At 43.6% G+C, this 27453-nt stretch overlaps 1 protein-coding gene across 1 annotated transcript in view; it reads left to right on the top strand.

Moving 5' to 3' along the window:
• Window positions 1–1672: 1672 nt before the first annotated feature.
• dlgap4a (discs, large (Drosophila) homolog-associated protein 4a) overlaps window positions 1673–27453 on the top strand; it is a 28410-nt gene continuing 2629 nt past the window's right edge. Inside the window, exons 1-9 of the mRNA XM_056423379.1 lie at window positions 1673–2857; window positions 3492–3727; window positions 5155–5302; window positions 7411–7657; window positions 22632–23092; window positions 23198–23295; window positions 25277–25722; window positions 26637–26728; window positions 27127–27279. Of these exons, the coding sequence (XP_056279354.1) occupies window positions 1673–2857; window positions 3492–3727; window positions 5155–5302; window positions 7411–7657; window positions 22632–23092; window positions 23198–23295; window positions 25277–25722; window positions 26637–26728; window positions 27127–27279 (3066 nt within the window). The remainder of the gene's footprint in view (window positions 2858–3491; window positions 3728–5154; window positions 5303–7410; window positions 7658–22631; window positions 23093–23197; window positions 23296–25276; window positions 25723–26636; window positions 26729–27126; window positions 27280–27453) is intronic.

The following is a 27453-nucleotide window of genomic DNA, read 5'->3' as shown; positions in this document are numbered from 1 at the left end:
ATCTGGCACTGAGATATTTGCTTTCGCCAGAGACTTCTTCCATTTTTAGTGGGCATTAAGGGAGATGTATCCCAGCGTTAGTGGATTCGAGAGGAATGGCGAAGAACCAAAACAAGGATTTGTTGAAACAAATAGCGCCCCTTAAATATAAAGCTCATCTCCATATGTGAGTCACAAAAGCGCTCTTCTATGCATTGTCAGCGTAGGAGCTGCAGGCCGTACATCACTGTGGTGTTTTATATATCGGGCCCCTGGGCGTCTGGTCCCCTGCTGTGGGGGAACAGTTCACGCATTAGACTGAATTGGTCGTCCTTTTTCAATGAGAAACAATCTGTGATTTCACCTGTTTGTCTTTTGATTGTCATCATGTCTCCATTGTTCGGTGGCAGAGACAGAAAATCAAAAAGGAACCGTGTCCTCATGTGTCTTGTTCAGTGTTTGCTTTTAAGATCAAATCATATTTCTAATTGTTATAATGCACACATATATATATATATATATATATATATATATATATATATATAGGGTTTTGCAAAACTAGACGTATTCATTTGGAAATGTACTTAAAGATAATACAGTGTGTGTAAGTGTGTGTGTGTGTGTGTGAAAAATTATTTGAAAAACAAACTTCTTTCTCGCGGCTGTGACATCCTTTAATATCTATGTTTTATTGATTTATAATTGTTATTATGCACATATATATATATATATAGGGTTTTGTAAAACTAGACGTATTCATTTGGAAATGTACTTCAAGATAATACAGTGTGTGTAAGTGTGTGTGTGTGTGTGTGTGTGAAAAATTATTTGAAAAACAAACTTCTTTCTCGCGGCTGTGACGTCCTTTAATATCTATGTTTTATTGATTTATAATTGTTATAATGCACATATATATATATATAGGGTTTTGTAAAACTAGACGTATTCATTTGGAAATGTACTTCAAGATAATACAGTGTGTGTACGTGTGTGTGTGCGTGTGGTTGTGTGTGTGTGTCCCCCCCAATCCCAAATAGTGTTCTTGTGCTATTGCTCCACCTGGTGGTTTTCTGTGCTAAACAATTTACATGGGAGCTCACTGGAGGGGAACATTGCTCTGTTCTCCACATTAAGTGGCTGTTATGCTGCCTTTGTGAAATGCGCCACACAGCAGAGACCGTCTATAAAGTTGTTTGAGCTCAATTAGTGTGCTGATATTTCAAGGACACACAGAGAAAACACACTTTTAAATGGGCTCTGACTCTAATGTCTTCATTAGCTTTAAGTATTGATGTGGGGAACTCCTCCTCTGAGCCTTTGTATTGTACGCAAATGGCTGTTTAACTGTTATGCACTGTTAACTGTAATCTCTATAAAGGGACAAACTGGCTGCTTTTTTAAATTTATTTTTTATACACATTCCTGAGAGAATCTACCACGAAAATAGAAAAAAACCACACAGTTTAATAAAGAGAAAAAAAACATGAAAGCGTTGTAAGTGTAAAAGTTGTACTTTTAATATACACAATTATCCGAATGCATTGCTAAATAGCATTACTAAGCAGAGCTCTTTCTTAACAATAACTTTCCATGTCTCATAGATAGTTTCTGCTTCACGTTGCAGGATGAGCCCTTCAGGTCCGTAGACCCGTGATGATTGGAGACATGCTCTAAGGACGACCTCTCAGCCACCATGAAAGGGTTAGGAACCAACCGCAGTCGGCACATGTCTGACTCGTGCGAGCCGGCGGGATGCCACCAGAAGCCGCTCTGTGCGATGAACTCTGACCCCCACGGCTCCTTTCTGTTGAGCCCCGCCATAAACCACTATGGCACCCTGGACCCACATCTCCACCTGTGCCCTGCCAGCAGCCCCACCAGCCTGACCCCTGACTGCCTGCTGCCTTTCAGCCAGATGTCCAACAGCAGCACCTTCCCTCGTCTTCACTTCAACTCCCAGACTGAGCAGGTCGACTGCTCCCAGGCCTGCATGGCTGGCGGCGGCCTGGGGCAGGGCGGCCGAGCAGGGCCACTGTCCTCCTCTTTGTCCATGGGCATGGGCTTAGGCCTGGGCCTAACCGGGGCTCCGATGATCACCAGTGGATCCGCCACCATCTCCTCGGCGTCGGCAGCCAGGATGAATCGGTTACCCTCCAACCTGTTGGATCAGCTCGAGAGGCACCTGCCCCTGCAGCGCGACGGCTTCAGCACGCTGCAGTTTCATCGGGGGCGCATGTCGAAGCAACGCAGCGAGAGCCCGGGACGCATACGCCACCTGATGCACTCTGTGCAGAAGCTGTTCGCCAAGTCCCAGTCCCTGGAGAACTCTGCGATCAAAGGCGGCGCCACGGGCACCGGGGAGGACGGTGGCCGACCGACGCGCAGGAGCAAGAGCAAAGACGGGGCTAAAACCGAGGGGCCGAAGCAGAGACCTAGGCCCAGTGCGCTCGGCCTCTGGAGCTCAGACGATGCCCTGGACACTGACACAACCCAAGCGGGCACTATCGCTGTGGGTTACCGCAACCCTCTGACCATGATGTCCCTCGGCAGAGCGGTGTCAGACAGCCAGGCCGCTCACAGGCACATCCCACAGGGCTACAACACCATTTCTGCACATACTCTCAAGACCTCGAAAAGCAGCAGTGACCTCAAGTTTCTGGCGTGCCAGGCGACGCAGGTCGTATCCAAGGACGGGGAGGGAAGATTCAGGGGAAGCAAGGATGATATACTGGTGAAGAGGGGCTCCTGGTCCACTCTCACCCTCAGCCAGGCCAGGCAAGTGTTGCAGAAGGGCTCCGCGACAGTTAATAAGAGCCTGCTTAAGTCTAAGTCGTGCCACCAAGACCTGGCACAACGGTTCCTTCAGGTAGGAGGACCAGTAAGTATTCATTTTTATCATCATTCTTGTGTATATTTATATAATTTCTCTCAGGTTTGTTGATTTTCCGTGTTGAATTGATTGTAATTGGCCCTCATTCTGTTTAGCATATACTGTATAAGATAAGAAAAGTCACATTTGTAGATTTTTTTATGACATTCATCACATATATATTTTTTACAAGTACCATTACTGCACAATCAGACGGTGAATATGTAATAAAAGAAAAATACACAAAGCATGAAATACATAGAGTGTCTATACGGGTCACACCTGAGATGACTGCAGTACGTGGTTTAACCCTCCTGTTACCTTTAGGGTCAATTTGACCCCATTCAATGTTTAATGTCGGTGTTCTTTGTGGGTCAATTTGACCCCAGGCTGTTTTTCACTGTGTCAAACATATAAGAAATATCAACTTTTTTATATATTTAAAGGGCTATTTAGGTAGTCAACAAACAAACATAAAGTACCTCACACTTAAACTTGGGAAACAATATTAATTCTAATAATTTTCTGGAGGTTTTATTTGCTGGGGTCAAATTGACCCCGAGGGTCAAATATGTTAGTAAATGTGAAGGTAACAGGAGGGTTAAGAGTCTCAAAACAGTATGCATGTCTTCCCATGATCCAGGTCCCACTGGGGGACTGGTCGGGAACTCTGGGTCGCGGCCGGGGCAGAGGAACTGAGATCCCCTGTCGAAGGATGCGCAGCGGCAGCTATGTTAAAGCCATGGGAGACTTGGAGGACAGCGAGGACTCAGAGGGAAGCCCCAAACCTTCCCCCAAAGCCACCGCCCGACGCCAGAGCTACCTGAGGGCCACACAGCACTCCCTGAGTGAGCAGCAGCCACCTCCACCTCAACACAAGTGAGTCCCACGGCGGAGAGAGCATCAAGTTCATCATATTGAAATGAAAACCTTGATTATCGAGCTTGTCGTTTTGCCATATAGTTGTGTTTGTGATTTATTTTTGTATCTTTCATTAAAAAAATATAAACTAGAACGGGCACTCGGTAGAGCGCATACCTCCGCATATTACAAGATTGGGCATTGAATTATGAACATTTTGGCATTAGTTGCATGCCAATTGGATAAAAATTGACCACGCTATGGTAAAAAGAAGATTTTGACCTTTTCATGACCTTGACCTTGATCTTTGACCCGATCGATCCAAAAATCGAATCAAATGGTCCCCGGATAATAACCAATCATCCCACCAAATTCCATGAGATTCGGTTTAATACTTTTTGTGTTATGCGAGAAACACGCATACAAATAAATAAATAAATAAATACACGGCGATCAAAACATAACCTTCCGCATTTTCAATGCGACGGTAATAAGCACCGAAGGGGTGTTTTTTGTTGTTGTGGAAAATTGTGGGAAGAAACATTCTCGAGTCCCCGAAGGTAGTCAGCAGGTGGCAGCATCCTGTCACAAATCATTTCTCTGGCTTGTGCGGCAGCATTCAGTCAAACGCCAGCGGATAGAAGCTGTACGGCGACGGTAGAGATGTGTATCGATGACGGGGCCCGAGGAATGACAAACAGGATCCTCTTGTACGAATGCGGCGGGAGATGAAATTGTGCCGTGTGTTTTACCCCTACATCCACACGGACAGGCCCCGTTGCTACGCTCTCATGCGGGAGGATTATCTGTGGTCTCCACTACAGAGTGCATGCTCTATGCGGCATCTGAGGTCAGTGTCACCCATAGGCAGGCAGTGTGCCCCTCCCCCCCCCCCCACACACACACCCTCACTTGCCCCCCCCCCTCCCCTCCCCACCACTACCCACCACCTCTTTTTGGCTAGCCTTTCCCAGTGCTTTTCCCCCTCCGCCCTTTGTTCCTTCACTTACCTCGCAGGTATACCCCGAGTAGGTGTGTTAGTACTTTTCACTCTTGCCTGCTTCCTCAAGCCCTGATGTCATAACATGCAAATGTCCCATGGAAATCACTCAACCACACCCCCGCTGCTTATGCACACACATTTTCACTCACACCAGGTGCCAGAACAGAGGAAACGTTGCACTTCCTTAGATCAATCGTAAAGCCAATTTCATATTCATCAGTGTTCCTCGTGAATCATTGTTTCCTCTGCGCTGCTATTTTAAACCCGAGCACATATCACTTTCCGCACGTCCCAGTAGTATTTCATTCTAAAATCCCCGGGGGGAACTTTTTTCGGAGTGTGATTTAAAGTTTCTCCTGGATGTCATCAATTAAACACAGCCCTCCTCACTTATTCCGCTCTCTGACTTCTGGGAGGTTGATAATTACATTTGCTTCCACAGCTCCCTGCCGTCCTTGAAGGAGCTGTCGACTAATCGGAGCCTGGATAACTTAGATTGCCTGGTGAGCCCGCTGGAGGCCCCTCCACGCTTCCGGAACAATGATTTCAGCCAATGCTCCGGCACACTGAGCAGAGGCTCGGCCGCTCAGGTACGTCTCTGATCTCATCGCGCGTTGCTTTTTACTGCAGTCAGGCATATTTTAATGTGTTCTTTTCCCAGCGTATAACAGACACATTCACAGCTTGCGAAGTTTCAGATCTCTTACATCAGCTTATTAGATCAGTGTGTAGATCATCGACTCCAGTGACCCATAAAAAGAGGAAGAGAGTTAACAGTCTATGAGCAAAAAAATACATTAACACACGTCGCCAATTATGAAGAATATTCGAGTGAGCGTAATGTCTGTTGAGATGTTCTATGAAAGAGCCAGCCGGGAATAATCTGGTGGAAGAGGAGAGATGCTTGAGAGTGTTTGCACAAGGTCAAAGTGTGACATATGCTTCAGCGTAGAGACCTGAGGCAACTTGTTATATATCTTCATCAGCAGGATTGGAGTGGGATGCAGGAATGACACAAGGTTTTTTTTACAAAGAAGCAAAGGCACCTGTGGGAGCTGTTACATGAATGATATCATCATCAAGGTCACATGACTGAGAGTTGTAATGTCCTAATGAGGAAAGGATTTGGGGATACTGAACTACAAGATTTCTAGTGAGTGGAGGAGTTATTCATCATTGTTTATACACCGCCCACAACTCGTCCCCATTTGCTACCAAACATAAACATATTTTTACGAGCTGTTTCCACTTCTTTTTATGTTCCCTGATGAAACATTTCAGATGGTGCCGGCTGTTATCACTTATTTCCCGTGATGCAATGACGAATCCACAGAGCAAAGACGCACTGAAACAACGCTATTTTGAGTAACTTGTAAAGTGCAGACACAACATGTATACTGTCCCTGCAGCAAGACGGAAATAGAGTCATACTTGTATTAGCTTTTAACTGAAAAGCACAAAAAAAGCCATTACAGCACTTGACCATTGGACATTTATAAAACATCACTCATAGTATAAACTCCAAGTGGACCTGCACAGTGGTGGAAAGAAGTACATTTAATCCAATGAAATATATGTACTTCAAAAGTGCTTGAGGTACATATAGTACATGCATTTACAAATGCAAAGTGTATAAACAACAATGCATTGTTAAAGATCAATATAGTCAATTGTTAAAACATAGTATGAAATGAAGATTAATGAAAATGTTTCCTATCCAACACTTTAAAGAGACACTTCCCCTCCAACATTCTCAGTTCATTTGGTGTAAATAACTGTTTCAGGCCTGAAGAGGTTACATTATCCAATATTTCCAAATATAAACAAAGATTGTTCTCTGCTCTCTTGTTAATTATCTCACGACAATAATCTCTTAAAACAGACTGTGTTTATATTCAATTCAATTCAGTTTATTTGTATAGCCCATTTTCACAAATTATAAATTTGTCTCAGAGTGCTTTACAATCTGTACACATAGACATCCCTGACCTTTGACCTCACATCGGATCAGGAAAAACTCCCAAATAACCCTTCAGGGGGAAAAAAAGGGAAGAAACCTTCAGGAGAGCAACAGAGGAGGATCCCTCTCCAGGATGGACAGAACAATAGATGTAATGTGTACAGAAGGACAGATTTAGAGTTAAAACACATTCAATGAATATGACGGAGTGTTTGAAAATATGCAGGCGTTGGTTTGCATGCAGGTCAGCAGTTCGAGTGGAGAGCAAAAGAGGCGTAAGGAGGCATTGGCTGAAATGCATTCTGGGAACCCACCGGCTATCGTGTTGCCAATGATATGGCTTTTTATTGGTTTGTAAATTAGTTAGGAAACTGCGTGACTTCTTGTGAAACGACCTGATCGCACACGTCGTCCCTCAACTCCAACTCCAGTCTCGCATCTTAAGTCGCTAATCGGACTGTTAACGATGAACAGCGCACAGAAAAGGAAGTCTTGGCCCCCGACATCCGTGATTAGTATTAACGATCTAGTCCTGTAATGTTCCTGTCGTGACATGTCAGACACAGGGTCCATTTTACTGTGGAATTAGCACTTCTAACTTGTTGATAGCCTACGTTGCGTACATTTTGCTGATTCTAATTGTAATTGAGTATCATTTGCACTGTTGCATTGTCTCTTTTGAAGACTTCCTCCTCTCCCGGTGAATGCATGTTTCTCAGTCTGCCCTCTGCCCCTCAGCGTGTGAGTCTGCACACGTTCTTTCAGGTATACGGGCACGGCTGCGGCCACTCGATGCCGTACTGTGAGGGGGGATCGCAGGCAGTGCAGGCTCTGGATCTGCCCGCGCCCGCGTGCTTCCGGTCGCGCAGCCACAGCTACCTGCGTGCCATCCAGGCGGGATGCTCCCAGGACGAAGACACGGCCTCGGTGGACTCGGACTCACCGCCACCCACCACTAAAGGCTACAGTTACAGCTCCAACACCAGTGAGTACCAGTGAGGACAAGTTGGGGCGGAGCAGCATGAGGATAGTCTTTGATAATAAAAAATAAAAAAAAGTAAAAACAGGAAAGGAAGTCTTATTTTCCATTAAATATAATCCACTTTTCTATTTACTCTGCTTCATATTAGCAACATGTACATTTAGGAGGAAATTGAAAATGTGTGGGACAATGAATGGTCTTCAATGAAATCCAACACATATACAAGTAGGTGTATAGAAAACATAAAGAGCACACATCTTTACAGTTTAGTATACTTCTACCTGCACTATAGATTCAGGTATTCCCCCCACCAGGCACAAATTCCTATATCAGATTAGTATTATTTGTTGTGGATTATCTCTGGGTTTAAAGAAAGCTCTGGAAAAACACATGAGCTGTGGAGGGAGAGCAGAACATTTGTTTGTGCAATGTTGTTCTTAAAACAATTTCATTTCAGTCTGAATAATGATGTCTGGTTACAGGGCGCTTTGGCTCTATTGGTAGAAGTCACTTCTCTCCTCTTTTGAATCGATGAGTAAATGTGAAAATAGAAAAGCAAGATATTGTCCATGTGATCATTTTTATTGTGAACCGTAGATCTTAAAAGCTTGACTGCACAAGATGCGTGTATCGTTTTTAAGTGCGTATGTTTAATTTATGACACATTTTCAACCATCCGTCCTTTTCAAAAGATAATCGTTCGGTTTACAACGCACATCTGAAATAATGTCTCCAATGAGTGTCTTTAATTTGTAGATTACACCAAATGATGTTTTATTGTTTGTTGTAAAGAATGATGTGAGCAATCACGCCAATGCTACGACATGACATGTATTATATGTTTTATTGTTTTGGGTTCAAAAGAAATTTAAGAGACTTCCCTCAATATTTTGGTCTTGAGTCAATATACAATAATCACTCCGAGCAGAGCTCAAGTTATATTTATTATTTTTGTGTTGTGAAGTGACGTTCATTTTGACTTGGAAGCATCCACTGATTGTAAATTCGGGAATTTTATATGAAATGCAAAAATATGTTTATATATTTTTCCTTAGCTCTTTTTTTCTGATGATATTTGTGCTGCTTATGACTGGATGATATGGCCTGAAACTAAAGACACAAAATATGTTGTCATATTTATTATCATCGTAAGCATATTAAAGAGGAACTCAATTAGCAAACAAACTAATAATATGGACGATAGTAATCTTTCTGGTATACCTATACGATAAATAACAACTCTAGTCATACCAGTGTAATGTATTATTGCTTCACATGTCTAAATGCATTACATATTAATATATAAAAATGCGTATAGTTACATTTGACTCGCACACAATGCACATATATCGTTACCATAATCTATTGATACGAACCCTTATTTTCAGTCATTTGCCATATCGGCTGTACTGTCTACTGGTTCCTTACAACGACGATAACATGTTAAAATTATTAATTTGATGAACTATTTTAAGTTAGTCCCTGTATATTAATGTTAATGATCCGATTTACAAATGCATGTAGGCTATCTGATTTTGTGTAACACTGGAGGTGTTTGTTTTTTGGTCTTTATTGTAAAAAATACCGTTTCAAACATAGACTGTGGTTTCAACATGCGCGCCTTCAAACAAAGAGGGGAGGAAAAAAAAACGCCTCAATTTACATAGAGCCCCATTGTTTAGGAGACGGACGGTCACGGTTGATCAAATATGTATGAGCTTTATGTCAAGACTATGGAGTACTTTCCCGCGCCGCCGGGGACCAAAATGAAACGCACCTATCGCGCAGCCAGGCAAATAAGACCGGAGCCAATCACGTTCGTTTCCGATTCCACCGAGGAACAGAACCAACCAATACGCTCGCAGAGAACGATTACGGGGGAAGCGTAAACTCCAATCCTCGTCGCCGAGGGCGTGTCTTACAGATCTTTTCTTCATTGCGCCGTTGTGTGTCTTACGGCAGGACGCCCGTCTGCATCTCGTCTGTGTTTCATGAATGAACCAGAACATAAGGATCGTACGAGTCCACCCACCACACAGTAAGATGTTATCGCTTTTCCCGCCTTGACTGAACGTTAATATCAAAACTGTTCATTGTTGTCGGTAGGCTAGCAACAACGGCAGACTAACGTGAGCTCCCGTTGTTGGTCTGGTCGGTTAGCTAGGTAACGTGGATGAAGAAAGGATGGAACCCTCACGCGAGGCGTTAGCGGGCAGACAGGCGAGGCGGGTCCACCGGTAATGTGGCTGCCGCCGTAGAATTGATGGTAACGAGGCACGCCGCTCTTCTTGGTAAGCTCCCTTCCATCGCGACTATGTAGTTAAAGCCACGTTAAACGCCCGGTGTGATGTGCGGTGAACCGGCTAGCAGCTCAAGCTAACAGCCGGAGTATGGACAGCTTGGTACCCGGCCGACGAGTTAGGCGACACCGCACACGTCTCTTATAACAGGTGGCTACTATTGGCTTACACAGTATGGAATAAGAGCGGTATATCTTTACGTGACCAAATAATAATAATAATTTGACGTTGTTTATTTACCAATTGGTCTCTTGGATTAAGATAAGTAAGGTGCAATTATACTTCTTTCTTCCCCTCCAAGACTCAACATGTGACTGTGATCTCAGCTCGGAGGCACGGAGGAGGATCAATGACTCACGATCAGCTTAATTTATCTACTCGTCAAACTGACTGCTCTCTCTCTCTCTCTCTCTCTCTCTCTCTCTCTCTCTCTCTCTCTCTACTGTATATCGGGTTTTTATCTCGTTGAATGGCTTTCTCCTGATCCGATTAAAGTCCCTTTAACCCTTGTGTTACCTTAGGGTCATTTTGACCCGAATCAATATTACACCCTCCCCCCGCCTTTGGGTCATTTTGACCCGATTCAATGTTTCACCCTCCTGTTACCTTTATATTTACTAACATATTTTACCCTTTGGGTTCAATTTGACGCCAGCAATTAAAACCTCCAGAAAATTATTAGAATTAATATTGTTTTCCAAGTTTAAGTGTGAGGCACTTTATGTTTGTTTGTTGACTACCGAAAGAACACCGACATTAAACATTGAATGGGGTCAAATTAATCCTAAGGCGGGGGGAGGGTGTAATATTGATTCAGGTCAAAATGACCCTAAGGCAACACAAGGGTTAAGATTACTGTTAAATTGACTCCAACTGCATTTTAACATTTCAGTTTTAAAGACGTGGCATGGATCAATTTAGTGTCTAAAAACCTACCTTCTAAAAAGGATTTGATCTCTGCTGCAAAGGTTTTTTTTTTTTTTGGACCGGTCCATTTTTATTCAGTAGCTAGCTGCCATGTGTTAAGACCCGAGGACTCAATCAATAATGTATGAGCTTCCTGCCTTGTTTAGTGCTTTGCAGTTAGGATACTTTACTGAGCTTTTATAAGGACCACCTGACAAGGAGCATGTGCACACAAAAGGAGTGTCACATAGCCTGACATCTGCTCTCTGATGCTATGGTTTCTATTTGGTTAAACAAATTCTACTAATCTGTTTGGATAATGTGTATTTTGTTTTTTTTAAATATTGCCTATTGTTTGGTTTAGTCATTACTGTCTGTCAACGTTTGAAATTCTTCTATTAGGTTCGCTGTGTCTCATCAGAAATGCTGGCCTTGAAGTTTCATTGTGGCAACAAGGCGTGTTCATTGTTGTCCCCGAGCCATAGTGTCTGTATCCCCATGGATAGACTGTGAGTCGTCCTCCACAGCATTGCACACTCTTTCTCTCATTGATGAGGTAATCTCTGAATGAGCCAACAGTCGTTTCACAGTCGGGTCAACAGCAGGCGGGCTTCCTGATGATGTGTGTGGAGCTCTTGGTTCACATGGTGAGCCGGTGTAGTCCAGGCCGATCCACTTCCTGCACTAATGGCAGCCGCTGAGGAGAAAGCTGATTTATCAAACATTTATTTTGCACCTTTTAAAGGTTGTGGCAGCCACCGCAAATAATACATTTCAGTAATATCACATTGTGAGTTTATTACGTATTGATAAATGTTCACAATGAATTGGAGTACGACACATTTCAGTAGCATGCTTTGTTATTGAACAGAATTGTCGTAGCTTAAACAAATAGGTGATTCATTGATTAGCCAATATACTAAAATGATGTACCACCCTTTTGCTAATCAACCAATTGTTTCAGCTTCTTTGTTGTGAGGATTTCCTTCTATTTCTTTGTGACTGTAAACTTGATAGTTTAAGTCTTTTAAGGATTGAATGGATACAAGCAAGCAATTTGTTGTCACACATTTCTTCAGAGTTGGGACATTTTTGTGGTCCTCTTTCCACCAAAAGAAAACGGACGTCCGATTTATCAGTTAATTGCTGATAAGATTCTGGTTTCCAGCATTACTTCCAGCCTCTTGCTGTAGTTTGCAAAAAGCCGAATGCAGGCTTGTGGAGGCCCTTCCGTGGTTTTCAAAGGGAGACGCTGTACTTATTCAGAGCAATATGCTATTTGTCTCTCGGGGGAAAGAAACTCTCGCACTTGCCACGTCTCTTTTCATCAGCTGACTAGGCAGCAACCCAGACCAAGATCAGACCGAAGGCCAAAGGAGGAGGAGGATATCAGACTGTACAGCCGATAAGAATGCACAAAGTCACCAGAAGTGTAAAGTGTGGACGAAATGTTTCACATTCTGTCTCGATTGGAAAGATTTTTCTCAAAGCAAGGTGTTCTTTTCATTTCTAAACTACATTTATTTTAACGGTAGTACTTCAACTGAAATCGTATGCGTTTTTTGTTTTCATATCCTATTTTAGTTTTTTGGTATTGTCGTTTTATTTGATTTGTGTTGTGTTCGGGGTTTATTTTTCCCCATCAGTATGTGTGCATTGTCTGCTAAATGGCTGCATGTCTGTCTCAACTGACAGCATCTTTTGTCATGAAGTCTGTCCACTGATCTTGCTGCCCCTCTATCCATACCTTGTTTCTCTTATTCATTAAGCTATTGTGGACAGGGTTTGTCATGGAAAACCTGGAAAAGTCATGGAATTTTAAAATGGTTATTTTCAGGCCTGGAAAAGTCATGGAAAAAAACTTAAATCATAAAAGTTTGGGAAAAGTCATGGACATGTGTTATAATCACATGTTCATTTACGCCGAGTTTAAAATAATAAGTTTAAAAAAAATATAAGCCGGCGTACGCTCTCAATACGCAACATTTTCATAAATGTTCACGTTTATACCGAGATTTCAGTTTGGTCATGGAAATTTTGTTTAGTCATGGAAAAGTCCTGGAAATCCACTGGTCAAAATGTGTAAGAACCCTGTGTGGAAAACGGCAAAGATTCAATACATGATTCTTGAAGCGTTGTCTATTAAAACTTCATTAAAAAAGATAAATATATGAAAAGCTGCAGTTGGTATCAAGACATTTAGAATTTCACAATGACTCAAATTTAAAGGAATACCCAGATGCAATCCAGTTGCCCCTCGACTGGCATCAACTGGCTCTTTCCCATCGGAGTGGGCCTTCGTTGGGCATACAGTCATGTTGTATCATATCTAGGTTGAATACTTCTGATGACAATGTCCTCAGACTATATTTTTAATCTGAGCAGTTTTCCCATGCATCAAGAACATATGCGCTTCCCCGGTGACATGAGGTTATTGGGCTACGGCAAATTTGGATCTATTTGGCACCGGCCGTCATTCTGACTATATTTACAGTATCTGGCTGAATCGTGTGCCAGGTGTGCTTCATCTGTTTGTCAGAAGTCATGCTCAGCCTTGTGTCCTGGTTTAATCTTTTGAGTCCACACGTCTCACAGCCTGTCAGCCCGTCATGCTATTTCACAATAAGACTCTTAATCGTGGACAGATCTGCTGCTAGGATACTTGGCTCGTAGCCACAGTTTCACCAAAAGGTTCATGGACGATAAGCCGCAATATTGTCGTCAAGGCCGCGTTCGGAACGATCTTTTGTGTGTATCGAGCACGGCGCTCCGCTAGAAACTAACGTTGAACTTCACTGTCGACGCTTAGGTGGAAAAGCTAGTCCTGCCGCTTTAAATCAAACCTTCACTAACAGCAGCAGCATTGAACGTAATCATGTTCATTCAAATGTGAGCCTGCCGCGGAGAGCCCATTAGTGGTCATCGGAGAGCTCGCAGACAGACCTGCTGGCGGAGCGGAGCGGGCGTGAGAGACTGCACGGCTCTCTTAAGTAATGCAGTCCACATTTTATGATCATAGCAATGTTGACAGGCTTGTGATTGTTCTTAATTGTTTTCAAAGCAAGAGGAAGATTTACTTGCATCTGCTGTCCGTTTAACAAATCCACTTGAGGATGTAAAGAAATCAGATTTTTATTTCCTGTTTTTATAGCGTAACTGGCTTGTTTTTCCCCCCTTCAATAGCTTGTATAGGCCATGTTTTTAATCTGCTGTCCACTCCAATGAATAACAACGATGATTTTAATTTATCACTCTTTAAAATGTTGTAAAATCTCAAGATCAAATTAATAATATATATTTATTCCAAACTAGTTAAGATATTTTAGTAGGACTGGAAGGTTGCCAGTTGGAGTCCACGTTGACCTGCGTGGTGAATGCATATTCCTTCAAAATATTCCACATTTTCTGAGAAATTTGAGTTAGTATATGGTTTTTAATCGCATCTAATAAATAAATAATAGAGGGTTTATTAGCAGGTCCCGCCCTAGAGGACTACGATGGGCAGTTTATCCAACTAAATGTTTGCAAACAGCGTTTAGTCTTTTCATTTTCATTTAATTACCTTCGCATTGAAAATGCGGAAGGTTATGTTTTGATCTCCGTGTATTTATTTATTTATTTGTATGCGTGTTACTCGCATAACTCAAAAAGTATTAAACCGAATCGCATTAAATTTGGTGGGATGATTGGTTATTAAGCCGGGGACCATTTGCTTAGATTTTGGGATCGATCGGGTCAAAGGTCAAGGTCATGAAAAGGTAAAAATCTTCTTTTTACCATGGCGCGGTCAATTTGTATCCAATTGGCATGCAACTAATGCCAAAATGTTCATAATTCAATGCCCAATCTTGTGATATGCCAAGGTATCCGCTCTACCGAGTGCCCATTCTAGTTTCTTTATTTATTTGTACAGGGACCGTACACATTAATCAACCATGGGTAAATGTGTTAACGTTAGCTAAGGCTAAATTTCAGCTTTGGTCCCTGTGGCCAGATGTTACAGCCTTCACTAAAGGAGAAAGGGGTTAACACAGTAACCAAATAAAAAAAGCATTAAACATACAGGTTACGATAAAATACTGGCCTCATCATAAAATCATTAAAAAAAAGACAAAAAAACTAAGTATTTACACAATCACTGAGGAGGGAGTCACAATTCATGCTCACACATCTGATTGGTAAAAAGTCTGTCTGTTGTCATTTCATAAACATGTGAAAACTGAAAGTGTGGATGTTTGATATAAAATAGATCTATTGTTACTGAGGAAATAATGAACTTTATAGCTCGGTGTGTGAGTAAGAGGCGCATTGCAGCCTCATGGAGAGCGAATGGGACCGAGGCGTGTGTTGATTCAGTTCCAGGGTGGAGCTGGACAGGATCATTAACATGGGAATGTCATGTATCTGTGTTCCCCGAGTACTATAAGAAGTGTCTCATTCTTTGTGAATAAATGCTCTGTTGTTGGTTGGATACGTTCTCTGAGTCGAGAGGTCAGGGCTGCTTGGATTCCACGGCAGTGTTTGTGTATGTTGGGGATTCAATGAGGGCCCGACTGGCGCCGCGAGTCACTGGCTGACGACGGAAGTGCAGCACCCTCACAATTACAGGGTGTTGGGTTGCAATTTACATTGAAACTATGGAGGACTCAAAATGACTCATTTGAATATAAGGACACGTAAATGTCACACATAAATAAATGAAGAAATACGTGTGGACACATAAATAGAGAAATGAAGAAATACAGAAATGTAGAAATATATTTATTTAATGATGTCCTGTTGATTTATAACTTATATCTATTCATTCCTGTATTTATTTATCTATACATTTATTTATTTATTTATACGTTTATTTATTTATTTAAGCATTTATTTAAGCATTTATTTATTTATACTTAAGTCATTTTGAGTCCTCCATATGAAACCACTATTAGGAGAGGATAAACACTCCATTTTTGTCATTGATCCAAAGCCGTGAGCCCTAATATGCCTTCTAGGTCGTCTTATTTTAAAGGAATGTTCTTCGTCCATCACGCGTGTTCCTTTTTGAAAGGTGGAATTTGACCTTTGTTTTGTTTTGCTACGCCTCCATTCATGTGTATGTATGACAGCATGCCAGCTATTTAGATAGCATCTACACAACCACCTCACCATCATCCACTCAATCCTTGGAAGAAAACCTGTGGGTCGTCATGGTTACCTTCGCATTGAAAATGCGGAAGGTTATGTTTTGATCGCCGTGTATTTATTTGTATGTTTGCGTGTTATTTGCATAACTCAAAAAGTATTAGACCGAATCGCATGGAATTTGGTGGGATGATTGGTTATTATCCGGGGACCATTTGATTAGATTTTGGGATCGATAGGGTCAAAGGTCAAGGTAATGAAAAGGTCAAAATCTTTTTTTTACCATAGCGCGGTCAATTTTTATCCAATTGGCATGCAACTAATGCCCAAATGTGGCTGTGGCGAAGGTATGCGCTCTACCGAGTGCCCATTCTATTTTCTCATGTTGTACTGTACTTAACTCTGCATCATCCACCGCAGCCCTGCAGTCAGACTGATGACAGAAAAGGAGGCACCGGTCCCATTCCATGCCCCCGAGTCAAATTGTCTTGACCTCATTTCAGTTTCTGTTGAAAGAATGTCCTAATCCAAGGTTTTCGTGGGTCCGTCAGCATTAAAATGTCACACTTATGTTAAGTAGTTTACCATGTGATGGCGCTGCTCTGATTCATTATAATACGGTATGATCAGGCACGTGCACAGACATTTTGGGGGGCAGGTGCTCAAACCAAAAAAAAGGGCACCCAATGCCAAAAAAAATTTCTGACAGAGTTGAAGCATAAGCAGCAATACACTGATGAAGCTGTCCTCGACATGCGCTTCCTCTGGGCAGCATCAGACCACTAGCTTACATTTTCTTCATGAATAAAGATGAATTATTATATAGCAACAACAGTACAAGCGTTCTGATTGGCTAATGGGTCGTCATGTCAGCCACATATTGCCCTCCTCGCTGGTCTGATACGGATCCGTACTGCCCTCTTACGTCATTTTCAAAATGAGCGATATTGATAGACATCAACAGCCAAGAGCAGTGGTCCTCAAACTAAGGCCCGCGGGCCGAATACGGGCGTCTCCACATTTGGCCCGGCCCTCTGAACAAGAGGCCTTATGATTTTTTTTTTTCAGTCTTGCCACGCAAATCCTAGACAAGCCCCTGTTAAATAGAACGGCATAAGAATTCTCTCTCTCGCTCTCTTCGATCTCTTCTCTCCCTCTCTCTATTCTCGAAACATAACCAACGTCAGTAGACAGCTGGACGAGGCTTTGAAATCACATAGTTTTTATTCATTTTTTTAGGAAACGTCGGACCAGTTGTGACGTCATGTTTTCAGCAGCGCTAATGTTGTCGTTGATTTATCACAAAACAACGTCAGGGGACAAACACCGTCATGATCTGTTTGCAGGGCTCTCAAGTGTCACGCATTGAGCGTGACAGTCACGCATTTCGGTCTTAAGTCACGCACTCCCGCCACACATCGTATTTCTCACGTTGAAAAAAAACTCTCGGCTATTTAATGTTTTAATGTGCCGCAGCGCGCAAACATGAGCTGGCCGCGCTGCCCTCGCCGTGGAGGAATCAAGCGCTCCCCTGGAGTTCTGCTGTGAGGTGCAGCTTATCAAATAAAACTCCCAAATAACCCCCTGAAGGGTTATTTGGGAGTTTTTCCTGGTCCGATGCAAGGTTTTGGGGCAGGGATGTCTTTGTGTACAGATTGTAAAGCACTCCGAGACAAATTTGTAATTTGTGAAATTGGGCTATACAAATAAACTGAATTGAATTGAATTTAATCAGCTGATCCAAAAAAAAAGAAATGGGCCAATCAGAAAAAAAACTTATCTGTTGTATCTGGGTAAGATTTAATCCAGCAACCAATGAAAATAAAGCATCCTGGAATTGCGAGCGTCGCGGAGCATGTCGGGGCGAAATTCTCACAAGAACTCAAATAAATGCCACGTCGGATATTAAAACACATTTGGGGGGGACTTGATGACAGAGAGAGTAACTTTTATTCTTAAATACTGATGAATGAAAAAAGTGGGCTCCAGCAAAAAGGGCACTTCAGCCAGAATTTTGCAACAATGCGCGCATTTTGCCGAGTAAATTTAGACGAGCTCAGTAAATTACGCGACAAGTAAATTATAGCAGATTTTTTGTTATGAAATATTTTGTGTATGAAATGTTTTGTTTTTGATACAACTTAGCCCACTATAGTTAGCACTATAGTTAGCGGTAATGGTTGTTTGATAACTGAGAAAGAAGAAGAAGAAGACAGAAGAAGAAGAAAGGAGAAGAAGCGCTGTGGCCTGTGTGGGCTGGCCTGTGTGTGGCGGCGGGGGGGGCGCAGCGAGGCGCGAGCGAGAGGGCCGCAGGGAGAGAGAACGAGATCCCACCCCCCATCAGGGATCTGTCCCCCGTCCCCGCAACCGGTCAACTCCGCCGACTCTCATCCTCTCACTCCCTCCAGCTGTCGCTCACACTGCTCACGAACCACTGTCGGAGCGCGAGAGCGTTGATAAAGTTAGAAGATGAGGATGTCGGTTAAGAAGACATTTGCGGTTTGAGCGAAAGAAAGGAAAGAACAAAAGTGAAACAAACAACGTTTATCAAAAAAAATAATAAAACATGAACATATAAAAGTAAATAAAACATGAAACTGATGTATCTTTTATGATCATTCTGATTTAGCTTAAACATTTCTGCTAATTAAACAACATTTTACAACCAAGGAAGAGAGTTTAAAAGTTTAGAAAGACTTTATGTTAAGAAAATGTTAAGAATAAAAAGTTCCAAAGAGTCCAGGGAATGAAATGATGAATGAATATTCCATACATATCACAATATCAATAGCAATCACACAATTTTAATTTATCAATTGGAATTTTCAAATTAAAGTCCCTAAATGTTAAAAAAATCTGTAATTTCTCTAATGTTTTTTAATTGCTTTATATATATTTATTCATTCATAGTCCTCCAAAAAAATCTACACAATAAATGCAAAAGCTTCAATGATTTCGGGTGATTGGATATCAGATACTCAGATACTGATTTCAGTGATCGGTGATCGGTATGATCGATGATGATCTGATTTGAGTGATCGGTGAGATCGGCAAAACATGAAAATTGAATCGTGCATCATCACAATCATATCAAACCCTAGATGGTATTGAAAAGAAACGAACTGATGATTATTTATTTATTGATTCCTAAAAGAATTAAATTATGAATGCATTCAATCAATGGGTGGGGGGGGGCGGGGGTGGTGGTGGTGGTGAGTGCAGCAGCCGGCAGAACGCAGAACTGAGAACGAAGTCGATGTCGCGCAGCATCGCTCTGCCGAGAATTGAAAGGGTAGACAAAAGAGTGTAGGGGTGTGGTGGAGTGGCGGTTCTGTTATAATGGAAACACTGGAGTGATAAGCGTGTCTTCTGTCTGAATCAATACACAACAGTGAGGACAGTGATGAATGGATGAACCAGAGCTGCATCAGCCACTCAAGCTCGACCTGACCTGGATTGGCAGTGGCCTTGGCACATTTTTTTTTTTTTTTGGGGAATCAAGACCCATGACCCAGGAAAAAAAACCCTGTGCCTAAATTTTTTTTGCTTGCTCCCTATTATTTTTAAGGGCCACTGTGCTCCTAGTAAAAAAAGTTAGTCTGGAGCCCTGCACTTTTCTCATCCAGGGCAAAGGGGCTGGTGCTTGAGCACCACTAGGGCTCTATCTGTGCACGTGCCTGGGTATGATTGTTGGTGAGAATAGCTTAAAGGCCGCCCCACCTTAAGTGAGCCTCAGCCACGGCTGTTGCTAAGTTTCACTTAATTCAACAGGTGACAAACCATACCTGGCAACTTGACATGTCCTAAGGAGTTGAAGCAATTATTGGATCCTGGATTAAACCTGCTGCCTGAGTGCCAGATAACAAGCGCAAGCAAATAGTCTAAAGGAACGGCGTCACGCTGCCATATAACACGGATAAAGTTACCGCCAGCAAAATACCTCCTTAGTTAAATCCGTGCTTGGTGTTATAAGTGGTGGTTAAGTTAACGCAAGCTGCTAATGCGCCTTTTTGGAAATGACCTCGAGTGTATTTCACCAATGTATTTGACCGTCGGGAAACCCTGTGGCTGTGTTTTTCTAGGTCAGGTTTAAAGATTAGAAGGCCAGACAAAGGCTGCCTTGTTTCTTTCAACTTTCCTCTCTATTTTCTCTATTAACCGTGAATCAAAATATTAATACCGCTCGATAAAAGTCCTGCATTGAAATGTTGTCATGGCAGCAAAGCATAAACGGCACAATACGCTTAGATCTACTTGTAGTCTGTTTTAAGGTGGAGCTTTCAATTGTTATGATGTTGAAGTTCACGTGTCATTCTCTATGGATGAATCTCTACGATTAACCCTTTTCACATTTCATTCTTTTGAATCATGATTTTAAAATATGCTGATTATGGCCCCATAAATACATGCCGTAACGCCCAACTCCAGTTCTCGGAAATTTGCTAATGGGGGTATATCACTGGAGAGATGTGCACTCATCATTTATGTAATGCTGTGCATGAAATTGGAGTTTGCGGGGCTGAATGTCACTGATTGGTCAAACACACACAGAGAGAGAGACACACACAGAGAGAGACACACAGAGAGAGACACACACAGAGAGAGACACACACAGAGAGAGAGACACACACACACAGAGAGAGAGACACACACAGAGAGAGAGACACACAGAGAGAGAGACACACAGAGAGAGACACACACAGAGAGACACACAGAGAGACACACACAGAGAGAGACACACACAGAGAGACACACACAGAGAGACACACACAGAGAGAGACACACACAGAGAGACACACAGAGAGAGACACACAGAGAGAGACACACAGAGAGAGACACACACACACACACACACACAGAGAGACACACACAGAGAGAGAGAGAGAGACAGAGAGAGACACACACACACGCACAGAGAGAGAGAGACACACACAGAGAGAGACACACACACACAGAGAGAGAGAGAGAGACAGAGACACACACACACACACAGAGAGAGACACAGAGAGAGAGACACACACACACACACACACACACACACTCAGAGAGAGAGAGAGACACAGAGAGAGACACACACACACAGAGAGAGAGAGACACACACACACAGAGAGAGAGACACACACACAGAGAGACACACACACACAGAGAGAGACACACACAGAGAGAGACACACACACAGAGAGACACACAGAGAGAGAGAGAGACAGAGAGACACACACAGAGAGAGAGAGACACACACACAGAGAGAGAGAGATCTTTGCTAATAGTCATCAGTGTTACGTTCTAAAGCAGAACTAGATAACAATCGAGCACTCAGCAGATTTATTGAGATTTCCAGCTCTGCAAGTCCTTTTTTATTGATTCATACCGTCGGCTCAGAGCTGCTCCCCAAACGTCGATGATTGTAATTATCAATGGAGAAGCCCAGAGGTGAATCTCATTTTGTCTGTCAGATCATTCTCTCTCTCTTTTTAATTTAAGCTTCGTCATTGTACCGACAGCAGCAGAGCAGTTTATGAACATCTCTGAACCGAGTCTCGTCTGGAGAAACACGCCGTGGGCTTCAGAACTGAACTATGACCAGGAAGCACACTTCTTTTACCGCAGGCCTACGTGGAAACGGGATGTTTTAAAACGCATTCCAATGCATCTGCTGCTCTACATCCACTGTGCCGGAAACGGTTTGCTCTAAAAGAACCACGAATGGAAACGGCCGAGTTGTGTCGTGTGATGGTCCCCAGAGCAAAAGGACCTGTGAAGGCGTGGCGTGCAAAGGAAGGTCTGCAGGGACAGTCTGACGTCGATGGGTCACAACCACCAGCAGGTGCACAGGGGGCGCAAAGGTCGCTCTGAGGACACTCTGATAGAGGCAGCAATAAGGGCAAAGTGCAGGTTGTTTATTCAGATACGCCTTATTTATGGTACTTTATTTAACTTTCACTTTCTTTGATGTATTAACCCTCCTGTTACCTTTCGGGTCAATTTGACCCCATTCAATGTTTAATGTCGGTGTTCTTTGGGGTCAATTTGACCCCAGGCTGTTTTTCACTGTGTCAAACATATAAGAACTAGAATGGGCACTCGGTAGAGCGCATACCTTCGCATATCACAAGATTGGGCATTGAATTATGAACATTTTGGCATTAGTTGCATGCCAATTGGACAAAAATGTATCGTGCTATGGTAAAAAAAGAGTTTGACCTTTCCATGACCTTGACCTTTGACCCGATCGATCCCAAAATCTAATCAACTGGTCCCCGGATAATAAACAATCATCCCACCAAATTTCATGCGATTCGGTTCAATACTTTTTGAGTTTTGCGAATAACACGTATACAAATAAATAAATACACGGCGATCAAAACATAACCTTCCAGCATTTTCAATGCGAAGGTAAATATCAACTTTTTTTCTATATTTAAAGGACTATTTAGGTAGTCCACAAACATAAAGTACCTCACACTTAAACTTGGGAAACAATATTAATTCTAATAATTTCCTGGAGGTTTTAATCGCTGGGGTCAAGTTGACCCCGAGGGTAACATGTGTGAGTAAATGTGAAGGTGACAGGAGGGTTAAGAGGCAAGGAGCATGTTTCTCATCCTGTGCTCTTTTCTTTGTTTCTTTCCCCGTCTTGTCCGTAGTCGGCAATAGGAAGGCTCCTCCCCCGGTCCCGCCCCGCACCGCGTCCAAGCCTCTCATCTCGGTGACGGTGCAGAGCAGCACCGAGTCGGCCCAGGACGTGGACGTCGACCAGCAGGACCGCGGCAGCGAGGCCAACAGCCAGTCGGGACGCAGCAACTCCTCCGACAGTCTCTGTAGCATCCTCACGTGCAGCCTGGCCCAGAGGACCCGGCCGCTACCAGTTCCACTTCCTGTTCCTGTTCTTGTCCCTGTGCGTGTCCCCATCCCCGCCGCAACCCCCGTACATCCTGTTCCAGCCCCCCGTGACCTCCCTCCCACTATCACCACCGCCACCACCACCACCCCTGTCGCCACGACTTCCACATCCACCCAGTCCCAAAATGACACCCTGAGCATCGGGTTCACCCTCGAGCAGGCGCCGACCGCAACCAAGAGGAAACTGTCCTCGATCGGAATTCAGGTGAGAATCGTCTACTTTCTGCATCGGGATGCAATATTGTACTGGGAGGAGACTGGAGCCAAAGTGTTCGACTGGCTTTCCATTATCCGTGATTTCCTTCTTCAGGTGGATTGCGTTCTGCCAGTCTTAAGAGAGGAGCCACTTCCCCTCCCTGCACCCCTCACGTTTCAGTCAATTGGAGTTCAAGTGGAGAACGGCAGGCCGTAAGTGGACAATGACATGCGATGGAGCGGTGACCGGTTTACATGTCCAACGGGCATGCTGTGAAGACGGGATATTAACCTATACACTACCGTTCAAAAGTTTGGGGTCACTTAGAAATGTCTTTATTTTTCAAAGAAAAGCACTGCTTTTTCAATAAAGATAACATTAATCAAAAATACACTCTATACATTGTTAATGTGGTAAATGACTATTCTAGGTGGAAACATCTGGTTTCTAATGAAATATCTCCATAGGTGTATAGAGGAACATTTACATCAACGATCACTCCAGTGTTCTAATGGTACATTGTGTTTGCTAATCGCCTTAGAAGACTAATGTCTGATTAGAAAACCCTTGTGCAATTATGTTAGCACAGCTGAAAACAGTTATGCTGGTGATATAAGCTATACAACTGGCCTTCCTTTGAGCTTGAAGTTTGAAGAACAAAATTAATACTTCAAATATTAATCATTATTTCTAACCTTGTCAATGTCTTGACTATATTTTCTATTCAATTTTCAATTCATTTGATAAATAAAAGTGAGTTTTCATGGAAGACACGAAATTGTCTGCATGACCCCAAACTTTTGAACGGTAGTGTACATGTGGTAATATTGCCCCGAATGGAATCATGTTATGAAAGAGTATTGAGATCTCTACTGGGCCTCTTGAAAAGACCGTTTTAATTCTCTATTCCTCACATCTGTCTACACATCTTGCCATGCTGAGCTAAACGACGACATCGTATGAACGAATGGAGGGAAGAGCATAAAAAAATGAATCTCATGAATATATTTGTATTCAATTGTTAATGGGTGGAGCATCCGGACTGGAGGCAGGGCTATGTGTCAGTGCGGCGAAAAAGAGTTTTCCTAGACGCTTGCCACTCTTCTGCTTAGTAAAAATGTTGGATTAAAAAATAAATACATTGTTTTAATTTAAGGTGACGGCCATAATATCCCTGTGGTGTTTTTTGCCGAGTGGTCCTATGAAGCCGTGTTTTTAACCAGAGTCTCTTGTTTACCTTCGCATTGAAAATGCGGACGGTTATGTTTTGATCGCCGTGTATTTATTTATTTTTTTGTATGCGTGTTACTCGCATAACTCAAAAAGTTTTAAACCGAATCGCATGAAATTTGGTGGGATTATTGGTTATTATCCGGGGACCATTTGATTAGATTTTGGGATCGATCGGGTCAAAGGTCAAGGGCAAGGTCATGAAAAGGTCAAAATCTTCTTTGGTTGGCATGCAACTAATGCCAACATGTTCATAATTCAATGCCCAATCTTGTGATGTGCGAAGGTATGCGCTCTACCGAGTGCCCGTTCTAGTTGTTTCTGTTCTGATGTCAGTTTCACGCTATTGTGATGATGAACAGTTGATGGCGCTAATGCGCCAGTGAACGGAGCAATGTGCTCACAAAGGCGTCGACGAAGACCACAAGCGAGCATCCCTACGTGCTTTCCGTACCACGCCGTACCGGCACACGCTCCCGTTGCCATTCTTTCTATATCGCCGGTGGTGAATCTGCTGTCGGTGCAGCAGCCGGTTGCTCGGCTCCGTCAGCTGGCGGCCGGGCCGCAGTGCTCCGATTGATGTCCTTGTGCTCTGGCTTTGACTGCAGGGAGCTGAAAGCACCACATTTAAACTATTCCGGTCCACTGTAATTTCCTCCTGATGACATTGGTTTGACGGCCTGCTTCCGTTCCCCCTGCTGATTACCTCCGAAGCGGCAGCAGCAGCCCGCTCTGGGTTTACGTTGTCGCTCTAATTTGTTGTCAATTTCCTCGTGCGGTACATTTTTCCGTTTCTTCGTGCTCCCTTTTTTGCAAAATATGATATGGCGCCGTCTGCAGCCACTCGGTCCCGTCGACGCACCGACCCCAAGCTGCTGCTGCGGAATTAGTTTGACGCGTCACTTTATCGTCTTATTCGTGTTGCCGTCGCTCAGAAGCTGACGTTCGTGCTTGTCTCCGCAGACTCAGCCGGGAAAGCAGCATGGCCTCCAGACAGAACACCGAGACGGAGCCCCAGGAGCCCCAGGAGCCCCAGGACGCCGCACCCACAGAAAACAACACGGCCGACTGCGCCAACAGTCAAACAGTGAATGCCCCCGCGCCCAACGGACAGGACAAAGCCATGGGACAGCAGCCCCTCAAACACACCTCAGTCCCCTCCAGGGTATCCAGCCCGCCCCCGGTGACTCTGGACCCGGCGTTGGACCCCTCCTCGCTGCCACCGCCGGATCCCAGCCTGGAGACGGGAAGCTGCGGCGCCCAGGGAGACGCCGTTCGGCCCTGCACGCCGGCTTGCCTCCGAGACGGCAACTGGTTCCAGAAGCTGCTGCAGGCGGAGACGGGGCGCATGGAGGGCTGGTGTCAGCAGATGGAGCAGGAGACCAAAGAAAACAAGCTGTCGGAGGAGGGTAAGGAATAGAGTTGCGTGACACGGCAATGAAAGAATTTCGGGCCCATTCAAACGTGTCGCGAGAGTCGCGACACTTGTACGTACTCTTGTGCACGCACAGTATAATCGGCAAATCTCATTGCAACCCGTCTTAAGTTTTGTTCCCGTGTCTCATGAGAATCCGGGTTACTTGGGTCTTAGTATTCCCGCAACCGTATTATTTATAAAATCACCGCTCTGCATCAGACGTCACAAAGTGCTTCACGATAACGGACTAGGGGAATAAGGACAGCTCATGGTTGTCAAGTCGGTAGCATAAAGAAGTAAACTGACGTCCCCAGTTCCAACGGCGGGGATTAAGGTCGGGCCTCGTCCTTGTTGACCACGGACAATGCAACAGAGCACGGCAGCCATTACTCCCATTCACTCGCAGCTTGTTGGAGGGAGGGTGCTCTTTGTTTTCGCTGTAACAGAGCAACTGCGGAGTCATTTCACTTTTTTCTTTTCATCTCCCAGAATACCACTCAGGCCGTGAGGCAGACTCGTCTCTACAGCGTCTTAAATATGAATGAGCGAGGCGCAGACTAGATGTAGAGAGGCTCCATCGGATCATCATCCCCTCTGCTCTCTGCGGACCTGAATTATGAATTTCCATATCCATGCAAATAGCCGAGTAAAGAGTAACTTGTTATCCTCCCGAAGATTGCGTCGCTGTATTTGCTGTCACAGAGTGTTAATGGATATAACAGGATGACATCAACAAACTCTCCATAGTCACTCCCCCCTATGTCTTGATGCAGCGCTCTAACGTGTATGTACTGTCTCCCAATTTACTCTGAATCCCCAAGTAGCTTTTTCTCGTTCCTTTCTGTTTCATTAATTACACATTTATTGTAACTTGTTGACGATTTATCATCATCTCCTCTTTCGTAGTGTTGGGCACGATCCGCAGTGCAGTGGGCAGTGCTCAGCTCCTCATGACAAAGAAGTTTGAGCAGTTCAGAGGGCTCTGTAAAGAGAACTTGGTGAGTGGCTTCATTCCATCCTCTTGATGCACTACCCTCCTTCCGGCATTTATCTTCATTACAGTTGGAGAGAAACGTATCTTTTTCAGGCAGAAACATGAACTCCGTGAGAATTTATCGCATCAGATAATTGCTGTGATGGATTCAGGTCCTCTTGTTTTACTCGTATCGCTGTCCCTGCCTGCCAGATTGTCTAAGTTACAAGTGCAATAGTGTTGGAATTGAATCGTCTCCGAAAAGTTGATTGGTGTCCAGCGTGTTTCTCGTCTATTTGCCAAAAGGGAGGCTGCCCAGGAGATCCATGTGGGGGGGGGGGGGGGGGGATTAATTATCTCTGATTTTGACTGACGCCATTCATCTACTCTAACTTCTCGACTGTCTCATTTTCCTCCCACTAGGACGTCAATTCCAAACCTCGACCAACGGCACAGGACCTTGCAGGATTCTGGGATCTGCTCCAACTCTCAATAGAAGACATCAGCATGAAGTTCGACGAGCTCTACCAGCTGAAAGCCAACAACTGGCAACTGCCTGAGAAATTAGAGAAGAAGGTGAAGTTTGGCGTCCGATTGATTTCACACACGTTTAATTTTTTAGGGGAAAGCAGCCAATTAAGTAGTTTCTTTGGTTTTTTATTATTATTAATTTTTTCCTTTTTTTAGTAATATTTCAAGCTACAACATTATCTCTATTTATTGAAAAGTAAGTGTGATATAAAGATATTA

Source organism: Pseudoliparis swirei, chromosome 9 (assembly GCF_029220125.1).
Source record: "Pseudoliparis swirei isolate HS2019 ecotype Mariana Trench chromosome 9, NWPU_hadal_v1, whole genome shotgun sequence".
Taxonomy (NCBI): Eukaryota; Metazoa; Chordata; class Actinopteri; order Perciformes; family Liparidae; genus Pseudoliparis; species Pseudoliparis swirei.
This window is presented reverse-complemented; position numbering and strand designations above follow the sequence as displayed.